This window comes from Lynx rufus, unplaced genomic scaffold (genome assembly GCF_022079265.1).
Source record: "Lynx rufus isolate CCGP_SWC_20201006 ecotype Redwood Valley unplaced genomic scaffold, mLynRuf1.p SCAF_20, whole genome shotgun sequence".
Taxonomy (NCBI): Eukaryota; Metazoa; Chordata; class Mammalia; order Carnivora; family Felidae; genus Lynx; species Lynx rufus.
The window spans coordinates 16,824,317-16,836,892 of NW_025814835.1; the positions used below are offsets into that span (position 1 = coordinate 16,824,317).

At 50.7% G+C, this 12,576-nt stretch overlaps 1 protein-coding gene across 1 annotated transcript in view; it reads left to right on the top strand.

The window, feature by feature from the left end:
• The window catches only part of CCBE1 (collagen and calcium binding EGF domains 1), a 229,386-nt gene that overhangs the window by 204,949 nt on the left and 11,861 nt on the right, over nucleotides 1-12,576 (top strand). Inside the window, exon 6 of the mRNA XM_047086463.1 lies at nucleotides 5,281-5,384. Within this exon, the coding sequence (XP_046942419.1) occupies nucleotides 5,281-5,384 (104 nt within the window). The remainder of the gene's footprint in view (nucleotides 1-5,280; nucleotides 5,385-12,576) is intronic.

Consider the following 12,576-nt stretch of genomic DNA (forward strand, 5'->3'; position numbering starts at 1 on the left):
CCTTATTACAGTTCAAAGTGTCAGGGACGGCCAGGTGTTTCATGTAACTTTCAAGCTCCACTAATCCATAGATCAGTGTGGTTCCACCCGGGGAGCTTTAAACATTGCCGATCCTGTTCCCTTGCTGCAACCCCCAGATGGGTGGGGTGCAACACAGTGGTATTTTTTTAACCCCTCCCCCTCCCCCAGGTGGTTATCACATGCCAGCAGGGTGGAGACCGGCTGCCCAGGGCCCAAATCTGCACGATCAGCTTTTCAAAACAAACCTCCGTTGGCTTGTGACATTGCCCACGTGAGACATATTGGGAACATTCTCTAGTTTCCCTTGAGTTTCTTGAGATCTTCTTCTTCTGCTTACGATGTGTATCGCCGACAGTAGTAAAAATTAGAGCTACATGCCCCCATGTGGCTAATCAATAATAATGCACCTTTAAAATCTGAACTGGTTGGAGCAAAATGTTAAGTAACCCCTCCCTTAACAGGGGCTGCTCACAGTTGGGGATGTTCGGTGACCACAGCGTGAATTGAGAGGTCTGAAAACGTGCAGAATCAGAGATGTCTACGCAGACTTCTAAATGAATCGTTAACGCACGCACAGGATGGTTTTAGCTCCACATTTGACAAATTGCGGGACAGATGAGCCCCAGTTCAGAACGGACTGCGTGCTCCAGGCCTACACACGCAATTAATTTATCTTCAGACCATCTGAGAGCTCCTTCCAAAGGGTGATGTAAGGAACTGTTATTTTGTAAGGAACTTCCTACCGATAATAACATGTATGGAGCACTTGCCCTGTACTGGGCCCTGTTCTAGGAACTTACAGGTGTCACTTCATTGATGCCAAAGCAACCGAGGTGATCGAGGCTTTTGTCATTTTATTAATTTGAGGAATGTGCCCGGAAGCTGTGGCCACCAACCCACTGGGTACTAAGTGGCAGCATCGGGACCCAAATTCTGATCATCTGCCTCCACCAGAGCCTGGGTTCCTTGCTACTGTGTCAGTCCCTGTCTGTAGAAGATTGAAAAATCCTTTGGACACAGTCCGTCTTGAGGTCTGTGTTCGATGATTACACAAAGGGACAGAGAACAGACCAGGCGTTTTCCAGGTGAAAGTCCCTCGGCAGAGCTTATCCCCAGGAGTGGTGATGGTTGAACAGGCAGGTGCTTCAGGGTCCCTCGGAGGACTCTGATGGAGCTGTGCACTAGGACCTGCTCCCAGGATTTCGGATTTCTGAGAGCAGGTTACATGCTGCTGCTGGCCCAGCGGTCACACGACGACCACTGTCCTGGGCTCCGCCTGGCAGACAGCTCTCGGGTGTTCTAAACGCAACTCCCAACACCGGGCTCATCGCATCCCCCCGATGCCACATTCGGAACCTGCAAGTCCCCGGCCTGTGTACACAGGGAGACCTGAAGCAAGTTACGTTTCCTTATCTGGAAAGGAAAGATCGAACCAAAGATACATCGCTTCTAACACTCTGTGATCTAAATAGAGTCTAGAACCTGGTAGGGAGGCTTACCCTTCTTGTGAAAATACCAAGTCGCCTTCGTCACACCGGCACTCGGAAGATTCAGCCGAGTATATGGAAGCAGAAATGGAAAGACGGGCTTCTAACTCTTGTTCGCGGCGGCCTGGCTCTCCAGCAGGGCTGGCTCCTTACAAAGGCGGGTCACGAATTGTTAACTGGGCATCCTCGATTGCTTTGCATCCTCACGGCGTCACACGGCCTGGCGAGCAGCAGATGCTCCGGAGGTGGATAAGAGGGAGAGAGGGAGAGATGGGTAAATGGATGGATGAACAGACAGGTGGATGGGAGAGAGAAATGGACGGGAAGCAGGGATGGGACTGTATGAATTGACCAGTAGAAGGGCTGGAATGGATGGATGGTAGGTAGGCAGAGAGGATGTCCTCCAGCCGTCCTTCCGTACTAACAGACCTAATAAACCAGCTGGGGTCATCTCTTTATGCCGGGGTCCACCCTTCTCGGCCATCAGCACGCCCAGAGTTGGTCAGGCTTCAGGCCTTCACCACCAAGTGCCCTCTTGCGTGGAAATGCCCTTGTGTCGCTCTTTTATGCTGAAGACTGATCTAAGTAACTGGCTCTCCTCACATGAGTTCAAGTTCTGTAAGCAAGTAGGACCGGAAATGGGTACGTTAAGCGTGGCTAAAGAGCCCAGAGGAAATTGCCTGATTTGTAGAAAAGGCGTTGGGCTCCGATTCGGGATGCCTCAATTCCAATAGCCTACGTCAGCAGACTTGCGAGATGGCTTCCAGAAAGTCACCGGATGTCGGTTTTCCCTCGTCCTGTTTGCGTTAATTTCTGTCCTTCAAGGATCCTGGGACTACCAGGCAAAAGGAAGCAAAGGGCTGGAGGGGTCCGAAGACTGAGCCAGGCACCCTCTCCTGTTTCTTACAGCTTCTGTGCCAGCTCGTGCCCAGACCTCCCCTCGCTCATCACCGTAGTATCCTTCCAATGCTGTGGTTCAGGAAACTGGGGCTCACCGAGGCCGGATAACTTGCCCAGGATTCCTCAGCTAGTCCCCGACAGAGCTGGGCTGTGGAACAAGGACAGTAGCGCCGTGGAGGCCTTGCTCTTAACCGTTCCATTTTGCCACCTCCAAGCAAAGACCCCCGTCCTCCTCCTAACTCGCTCATTATTACACAGCTCTAATGTGGGTCCACATCATTCCCCAAGCGTACGAACTGGCCGTGCGGGTGGGGAAGTCACTGATAGGACGGTTAGCATGGGACGTGGGAATTGACGAGGTGGCCCCGTTACATCACGTACACGTAGGTGGATTTAAAAAGAGACTACCAGGGGCACCGGGGTGGCTGAGTCGGTTGAGTGGCCGACTTCGGCTCAGGCCATGATCTTGGGGGTGATGAATTCGAGCCCCACATCGGGCTCCCTGCTGTCCGTGCCAAGCCCGCTTCGGATCACCTGTCCCCCTCCCTCTGCCCCTCGCCCCCCAGGCACCCTCTCTCAAAAATAAACATTAAAAAAATGACATTAAAAAAGACTGCCACCTTCCTGTGGATTCACGTGCATTTCCCAGTCTTTCAAAACCTAAGCTAGAGGTTGGCCCTGCTGCTTTCGGTAACTTAGAGACTGAGCACTCCTTTGCTGGCTTGAGAAGTGTGTTCCAAGCAGGGGCGCTCCAAGCCTCAGGCTTCTGTGAGGGGCAGGGACCGGGGGGGTGACGGGTGAGCTCTGAGCCTCCCCCTGCTATGCTGCCTGTGCTAGTTGCCATGTTGCCCCCCCCAAGGCCCACCCCACCTCCCAAAGAGCAGAAACGCCCGCCACCACGTAGATCACGGAGCAGGGGACTGACCCTGTTGGAGAAAGCAGCTGGGCTTGGTGAGCAAGGTTCATGTGAGCGTGGGGCTCTCCTGACACCCTGGGCGGCCATCTGTTTCCTAGGTTTGCCATAGAGAGCCACCAACTAGGTGGCTTAAAGGGCAGAGATGTATGATGTCTGTTCTGCAGGCTACAAGTCTGGGTTCAAGGTGTCGGCGGGGCTGTTTCCCTGCCCCGTGCCCCTCTCCTTGCTTCTGGGGTTTGCCCGCGGTCTTTGGCATTCCTTGGCTCCTGCTGAACCTACCTGATCTCTGCCTTCACCTTCACATGGTGCTGCCCCCGGGTGTGCCTCGATGTCCTGAGTCGTCCTTTTTGTAAGAATACCAGCGTCTGTCTGCGCCTCTCTCTCTCTCTCTCTCTCTCTCTCTCTCTCTCAAAAATAAACTTAAAAAAATAATTTAAAAAAATACCAGTCACATTGATTCCAGGCCCGGCCTGTGACCATATGATGTCGTCCTAACTAATTACGTCAGCAATGACCCTGTTTCTGAATAAGGTCACATTCTGAGGCACTGGGGATCAGGGCTTCAACATACGAAGTTTGGCAGGAAAACAGTTCAGCCTATGGCACGCTATTTCACAAATGTCTTTTGAGCAGCCACTGTGTGAGCTATGGGCAGTTCCAGTCCTCAGGTGGCTTACACGCTGGTGCTGGGAACCACTCTGCAGAGAAGTCTAGAACATGCTGCCTGACCATAGGACTGTGGTATCTCTGTAGAGAGGGAGGACAGGCTTCATGGAACATCTGAACTGGGTCTTGATAGCTGATGGGTCTCCGTGAACGGAGGCAGCAAAGAGGGCTTCCCAGAAGAGGGGAATAATAAAAGTACACGAGCCTAGAAGGACGAGAAGGGACTTAGAGGGACCCCAGCTGCATTCTAGATCGCCATGGGGGTTCTCTGCACACCCAGCCCAACCCCAAAGGCTTTCTGAGCTCGGCACGTTTGCCTGTCCCTGGGTGTCAAAGTGCCCTACCCGACCCCAACGACATATTCACACAGCCTCTCGTCCCACAGACACCTTTCACACACAGCTTGGTGGTCTGCACCCGCTCATCTCAGCGAGATGACCTCTGGTAGCCAGTCTCCCCCCGACCACGCAGGCTTGTGCAGCCCATTTCAATGCCCGTAAGCTGAGAGTTGGGTGAATTTGAGGGTGAATGGTTGACCACGTCACTGTTCAAGTCACCCATTCTTTCTTTCCCAAATACAATTTCACAAAGAGCTCTTGGAGCTTCTAATGCTCTACGAGACAGCACTGGGACCCTTCCAGTGGACAGCCAGACTGCCTTCCCCGGTGCCTGTCCCATTTAACCCCAGGCACGTGTGTCCAGAGCACCTGGCACGATTTCCATCCTGGCCTCACATCTCCCTGGGGTGGGTGCTCAGCCCTGATCTGTGACTGACACGTGCGCACACACACACACGCACCTGGCCTGTGCTCAGTTCAAACAGCTGGACTGTCAGGGTTGTTAGAGACCAGTTTTGTGAGCCCTGCACGAGAGTCCCATTGCCTGAGCTTGGAGGATAACTTACAGCAGGTGAAACGTTGGCCCTTGGATGGGTGGGAATGTGACTCATGTCACATTGGCAGATCCCACCTCCTGAAAGGCACTGATAAAAGGGCCGTGGTTCCCACGTTCACGCGTGAAAGAGGCAGGTGCTGGGCTGCCTGAATGAGAACGGCTGAATCCAGAGGGTTTTTTTTTTTGGGGGGGGGGGGCGGGGCAGAGGGGTGTCTCTGTCTCTCCCGACCCGAATGTGCGGTCAGTGACCTGAGCGCTGTAAAATCGCCAGCCTCTCTCCCTCGCACGCCCCCGCTGCCAGCCGATCCCCCTGGGACTGCCCTTTGCCATGCTGTCTCTCTGGGTCTGGGTGTCCTCCAGCCTCCCAAGCCGACCTGAGCCCGCCTCCTCCCACAGGGCACGACGAGAAGTCTGAGAACGCGGTGGAGGCCAAAACCTGCTGTGCTACGTGCACTGAGTTTCACCAGATGAAGCAGACGGTGCTGCAGCTGAAGCAGAAGGTACGTGCCTGTTACGGTAGAAGCAGCCGCATAAAAAGAGGACTCCGAGCAGGTAAAGACGAAGAATGTTTAGAAACAGTAAGCAAATAAGGTGTCGCCCCCAACTGCCTTGAGCATTCACTGAGGCTGGTGCCAGCTAGGTTTGAACTTGGACTTAGCTTTGCCCGCCCACCCTCAGGGCTGACAGCTAGAGGGCGACAGGACGACGGGACATCAATCCCTTCCCAAGGCAAGGAAGGGATTGATGAGGTGACTGGTACAGCAGGCCTCGAGGAAGGGGCTCGTGGTGAAGACGTAGGCAGGAAGAGCTAGGATTATTGCAACTTTGGGTCAAATGAACCACGTCCAGACACATGGTCCTGGGACAGACTCACCCAGCTTTACTCTGTCTAACGTGTCGACTACATTTTACGATAGAGAACGTTCTGTCTAGAAACTTCCACAAGCTGACGATGAATTTCTGTAGCAGCTTTATTTTTTCACATTTAAAAGCTATGGCCCGTGCTTTGTCTGGGCTGCGTCGCCTTGGAAAATAGCTGTTTGGGTACCTCGTGTCAACAAGAATGAGAATTGACTCATTCTACAAAAGGCTGTCACACACGCCTCAGAGAATATCAGATTTCTAGTAACGTTGTTAGGCTGTGAGTAATGGCCCCGTGATGGATCTAGTGACCTGATTTCTCGAACAACTGTCCTGGACCCAGATCAATGCTATTTATTACATCTAAGGTCGGTCGATTTCTCCAACTTGTCAGCGACTCAGAAATCGCTCTAATGCTGCTGAAACAAACGAGGATCTGTTTCTATATCCTGTAATCACGATCCCAAGTGGCCTCTGACCCAATAGGGAGAACCAGCAGAACACTTTGTAAGCGTAGCAACGTAAACACGGAGATAGAAATGCATCCCACACACATCCTCCGGTTAAACCTGGGTTGATGTTAGTATTTACCGAGCAAATCCAAAAAAGGGCTCACGGAAGAAACTTTGTGTTGCACAGAGGGCTGGGCTTGCGGGGAGGAGTTGCTCAGCATCTCAAGACCTAAAGCTACACTCTGCTTCCTCTCCCGGGTAGTTAAAAAAAATCCAAGAACCATAGGGAAATTCGTTTTCCAGCCTGGACGATCTTGAGAGCAGTGCGACTAAATCTCCCAAGTTGTTCAGAAACACAGTTGCTAAATCAATATCCAGCTTTCCCTCAGGCTCTGTGGCTTTCATGAAATGTACGTTCTGTGAAAGAAATATCTAAACAGTTGAAAATTTTGTGTCACAACACCCACCCCCTTTAAAGACCTTGTTGTAGAGCTCATACAAATCCAATAGCAAGTACTTCCTAGCGCTTTGGTAACTCACATGGTACCTCTCACACACTTAATACTCCAGTAACTCGCATGCACTTAGTACTCTGATAACTCACAGGTTAGCTCTCAAATACTTTGTACGCCAGTAACTCGTGGTAACTCATACACTTAGTAGTCCCGTAACTCATGCAATAATTTGCACGCACTTGGTACTCCAGGAACTCTCATGTGGCAACTCTCATGCACTTAGTGCTCTGGTAACTCATGTGGTAACTCTCACACACTTAGTACTCCAGGAATTCGTGTGGTAACTCGCACGCACGTAGTACCCCAGTAACTCTCTTGCACCTAGTACTCCAGGAACTCATGTGATAACTCTCACGCACTTAGTATGCCAGGAACTCACATGGTAACTCTCACACACTTAATACTCTGGTAACTCACGTGGTAAGTCTCACGCACTTAGTACTCCAGGAACTCATGTAGTAACTCTCACACACTTAGTACCCCAGTAACTCTCTTGCACTTAGTACTCCAGGAACTCTTGTGCACCTAGTACTCTAGGAACTCATGTGGTGATTCTCGCTCACTTAGTACTCCAGTAACTCACATGGTAACTCTCATGCACTTAGTACTCCAGTAACTCTCTTGCACTTCGTACTCCAGGAACTCTTGTGCACTTAGTACTGTAGGAACTCACGTGGTAACTCTCATGCACTTAGTACCCCAGTAACTCTCTTGCACTTCGTACTCCAGGAACTCTTGTGCACCTAGTACTCTAGTAACTCATGTGGTGATTCTCGCTCACTTAGTACTCCAGTAACTCACGTGGTAGCTCTCACGCACTTAGTACCCCCAGTAACTCTCCTGCACTTAGTACTCCAGGAACTCTTGTGCACCTAGTACTCTAGGAACTCGTGGTGATTCTCACTCACTTAGTACTCCAGTAACTCACGTGGTAGCTCTCACGCACTTAGTACCCCAGTAACTCTCCTGCGCTTAGTACTCCAGGAACTCTTGTGCACCTAGTACTCTAGGAACTCATGTGGTGATTCTCGCTCACTTAGTACTCCAGTAACTCACATGGTAACTCTCATGCACTTAGTACTCCAGTAACTCTCTTGCACTTCGTACTCCAGGAACTCTTGTGCACTTAGTACTGTAGGAACTCACGTGGTAACTCTCATGCACTTAGTACCCCAGTAACTCTCTTGCACTTCGTACTCCAGGAACTCTTGTGCACCTAGTACTCTAGTAACTCATGTGGTGATTCTCGCTCACTTAGTACTCCAGTAACTCACGTGGTAGCTCTCACGCACTTAGTACCCCCAGTAACTCTCCTGCACTTAGTACTCCAGGAACTCTTGTGCACCTAGTACTCTAGGAACTCGTGGTGATTCTCACTCACTTAGTACTCCAGTAACTCACGTGGTAGCTCTCACGCACTTAGTACCCCAGTAACTCTCCTGCGCTTAGTACTCCAGGAACTCTTGTGCACCTAGTACTCTAGGAACTCATGTGGTGATTCTCACTCACTTAGTACTCCAGTAACTCACGTGGTAACTCTCATGCACTTAGTACTCCAGTAACTCTCTTGCACTTCGTACTCCAGGAACTCTTGTGCACTTAGTACTGTAGGAACTCACGTGGTAACTCTCATGCACTTAGTACCCCAGTAACTCTCTTGCACTTCGTACTCCAGGAACTCTTGTGCACCTAGTACTCTAGGAACTCATGTGGTGATTCTCGCTCACTTAGTACTCCAGTAACTCACGTGGTAGCTCTCACGCACTTAGTACCCCCAGTAACTCTCCTGCGCTTAGTACTCCAGGAACTCTTGTGCACCTAGTACTCTAGGAACTCATGTGGTGATTCTCGCTCACTTAGTACTCCAGTAACTCACGTGGTAGCTCTCACGCACTTAGTACCCCCAGTAACTCTCCTGCGCTTAGTACTCCAGGAACTCTTGTGCACCTAGTACTCTAGGAACTCATGTGGTGATTCTCACTCACTTAGTACTCCAGTAACTCACGTGGTAGCTCTCACGCACTTAGTACCCCCAGTAACTCTCCTGCGCTTAGTACTCCAGGAACTCTTGTGCACCTAGTACTCTAGGAACTCATGTGGTGATTCTCACTCACTTAGTACTCCAGTAACTCACGTGGTAACTCTCATGCACTTAGTACTCCAGTAACTCTCTTGCACTTCGTACTCCAGGAACTCTTGTGCACTTAGTACTGTAGGAACTCACGTGGTAACTCTCATGCACTTAGTACCCCAGTAACTCTCTTGCACTTCGTACTCCAGGAACTCTTGTGCACCTAGTACTCTAGTAACTCATGTGGTGATTCTCACTTAGTACTCCAGTAACTCACGTGGTAACTCTCACACACTTAGTACCCCAGTAACTCTCCTGCACTTAGTACTCCAGGAACTCTGTGCACCTAGTACTCTAGTAACTCGTGTGGTGATTCTCACTTAGTACTCCAGTAACTCATGTGGTAGCTCTCACGCACTTAGTACCCCAGGAACTCTCGCGCACTTAGCGCTCCGGTAACTCACGTGCAGTTGGTTGGACTGCAGTTGATCCATCTCATGCTGAACTCCACACACGCATTGTGACAAGTCGAAGCCAATGCTGACATTCAAAGAACGTTAGAGGAGCGACTCCTTTTAAAAGGCGCCCGTTGGAAGGGGCTGCATCCTGCAGTTTCCAAAGCGGTCTTCCATCCAGGGCGCCATTTGCGCCTGTGCGAGAAAGATGCCGCTAACCGCACATAGGTGAAGTCACTGCCCGAGAGGCAGGCCAGGCTCCTCCTCCTCGCACCGGTGGCGGGATCGTCGGTTGGTTTTCACCTCATCTCACTACTCCCGATGCCGCGTGTTCTTTCAGAAAGAGCGTAGGACCTCTCCCCAAATCAGCTGGCCGAGAGGTAGGTACGGGGTGTCAACGCCACGGTAGAAAATAGGATGCAGACGTGCCGAACTGCCCCGTGGGTGTAGTCAGCCAAACCCCAGCTGCAGAGACTCGCCAGGGGGAGTGCCCTGGGTTCTCTGATGGGTAAATTGTAAGGAAAAGAAAGAGGTGGGGCGACGACCTGAAGGTGAAGAGAAACCGAAAAGACGTGTCATTTTGGTAAAATGAACAAGACTAAACCGTAGCAGGTGGACGTGCGTGGGTAGGCGAGAGATTATTTTTAAGACACGGGAAGTGATTACGATAAGGAATAGCGGTTACTTGGGGCGGAGGGGAATGAAACTGATTGGGTCGGAGCACATGAAGGGTGACTTCTGGTGACTGGCCAAGTTCTGTTTTTTTGACTTAGGGTTTCATTAAAAAGGTGCTTGCCTTGGGGCGCCTGGGTGGCTCAGTCGGTTAAGCGTCCGACTTCAGCCAGGTCACGATCTCGCGGTCCGTGAGTTCGAGCCCCGCGTCGGGCTCTGGGCTGATGGCTCGGAGCCTGGAGCCTGTTTCCGATTCTGTGTCTCCCTCTCTCTCTGCCCCTCCCCTGTTCATGCTCTGTCTCTCTCTGTCTCAAAAATAAATAAACGTTAAAAAAAATTTATAAAAAAAAAGGTGCTTGCCTTATAATAACTTGTTAAGATACTGATTCGTGGGTTTTCCAGATTCTGTGCTTTTATTTTCCCCTTAAAAGGTTTTCCAAATTGTGTGCAGACATCAGTGCCCCCAGTTTCCTCATTTCTTCTTCGGTTAGGGAGAAAAAGGAAAAAGCTGATTTTGGCTAAAAAAGGGAGACTAGGGATGAAGTAAAATATCCATCATTTAACTCGTGGAGGGGGTGCCAGGCCCGTCAGAGCACTGAGGGAAAATCCGCGGCAAGGAGTCGGGTTTTTAGAAGCCCCTTGTGTTCCCACTACAGGGACTATTTGGAGAGCCACGCTGCGGCAGGGCAGTTGAGAAAAGCATGAATCGTGAGCTCGGGAAGGGTTGGTGAGCACCTGCTGTGCCCTATGGTGGGCTGGGAAGTGAGGAAATACGAGACGGTGTGGAATGAAATCCTGCCTCTGTAAAGTGTTTCCTCTGGGCAATCAAGCCAGTGGCACAGGTCAAACCCCAGTTGCCAGGCGGAGGGGGGCAGCCGGTCAGAGCCTCAGAAGTTACAGGTCCGTGCGGTTTCAGAGGCGTGCGCACATTTGCAGCCCGAGGTCTGCGTTTGCTCATCCTAGCGCTGCCCTTGGTGCTGGGGGACTAACTGGCTTCTCGGTCAGTTGTGACTTCCTCTGCTACCTTGACCTAGTTGCTCTGCAAAATGGGTCTTCTCAGGATATTGAGAAGACTAATCCATACTAAAGTGACTGTAGATTGCTTTGCAGAATATCACTGGTAATATTGAGAGAGGCGGCTTGGTGTAGTGGTTAGGAGCACAGATTCCAGGACCACGTTGGCTAAGTTAAATCCTAGCCCTGCTACATGCCGGATGTGTGACCCTAGGTAAGTTACCTAACGTCTCTGTGCCTCACTTCTATTAAAAGGGGACAGCAGGGGCACCTGGGTGGTTCAGTCGGTTAAGCATCTGACTTTGGCTCGGGTCACGATCTCACAGTTTGTGAGTTTGAGCCCCGCGTCAGGCTCTGCGCTGACGGCTCAGACCCTGGAGCCTGCTTCAGATTGTGTGTGTGTCTCTCTCTGCCCTCCCCCGCTCATGCTTTCTCTCTCTCTCTCCAAAATAAAAACATTAAAAAATTTGTTAAAAAGGGACAACAATGTTTCTGTTTTCACGATGATCAAATAAGTTAACATTTATAAAGGACTTAAAATGGCATTTGCCACTTAGAGCTTTATAAATGGTTACCAAGTAAACAATATTAATTGTATATCCTCACAAAGTGCTGCACAGACAGCATCTACCTGACTCGTACCAACAGCTCTATGAAGTGTAGATACCTTATCACAAAGGCTAATACAAGACAACGATATTCACGATTCCATTGGTTGGAATCTAGGAGAAATGTACACTCCTCTGTCATTACCATGACCTGCACACATACCTGCATCCCACAAGCCAGTCCTCCGCTGTGTTTTTGCAGCAAGTCACACCAGGGACCCTGGACATCTGCCTCCAAAACTCTAGCACCCTTACTTTACCACTCATCCTGCTGACGTGTAGGGGAACTGAGGGAGCCAGAATGTAATTACCCAGCCGGAGATCAGCTAGGAAGCGGAGGTTGACATTTATTGGATCAACTCGCAACTTCTACAAGGGAGCAGAGAGAGCTGGACGTACAGACCTCGTCCTCCAGGCTTGCTTACAACACTGTAAATCCAAAGGTGTGATCACCTGGCCCAGGCCTCTCGATTTGTAGGCGTGATGGTGCGAACGTGGAAGGGAGAAAGGACTCACCCAAAGTCACACAGCCAGACATCGTCCCCTTCACGTGCCCAGCAGGCCTTTCAGGTGGATGTTAACAATCTTCATTTGGTAGATGGGGAGATCCCCCGGGGAAAAATAGTAGCAGGGCTGAGACCGAGACCCAACTCTGCCTAATGCCAAAGCCCACAGATGTGATCCACGTTTCAGTTTTCCTCTCGGAAGCAGATAATAACATTGGACCAGCCTTCAGCTGCCAGTGTTGGCTGTTCCCTAGTTACGGTAGATTTGCTTCTAAATTCCCCTCGCTCGTTGGTTCCCTCCCGTTCCACGCCAGGGTGACAGGCCCACGTTTGCAGGTTGGAGTGGTATCTTGCCATGACCCAGTGACACCAGCACCGTTGTAAACCCCTAGATCCCAGTAGTGTCCTGGTGAGGGCTTTGAATCACGAGTCCTGATTAAAAAAAAAAAAAAAAAACTGACTTTCAGACTGCACAATATTCTAATTCTTAAGGTTGGCCCCACTGGGTTCTGAGTGATGATCACGGGGGTCATTGTTT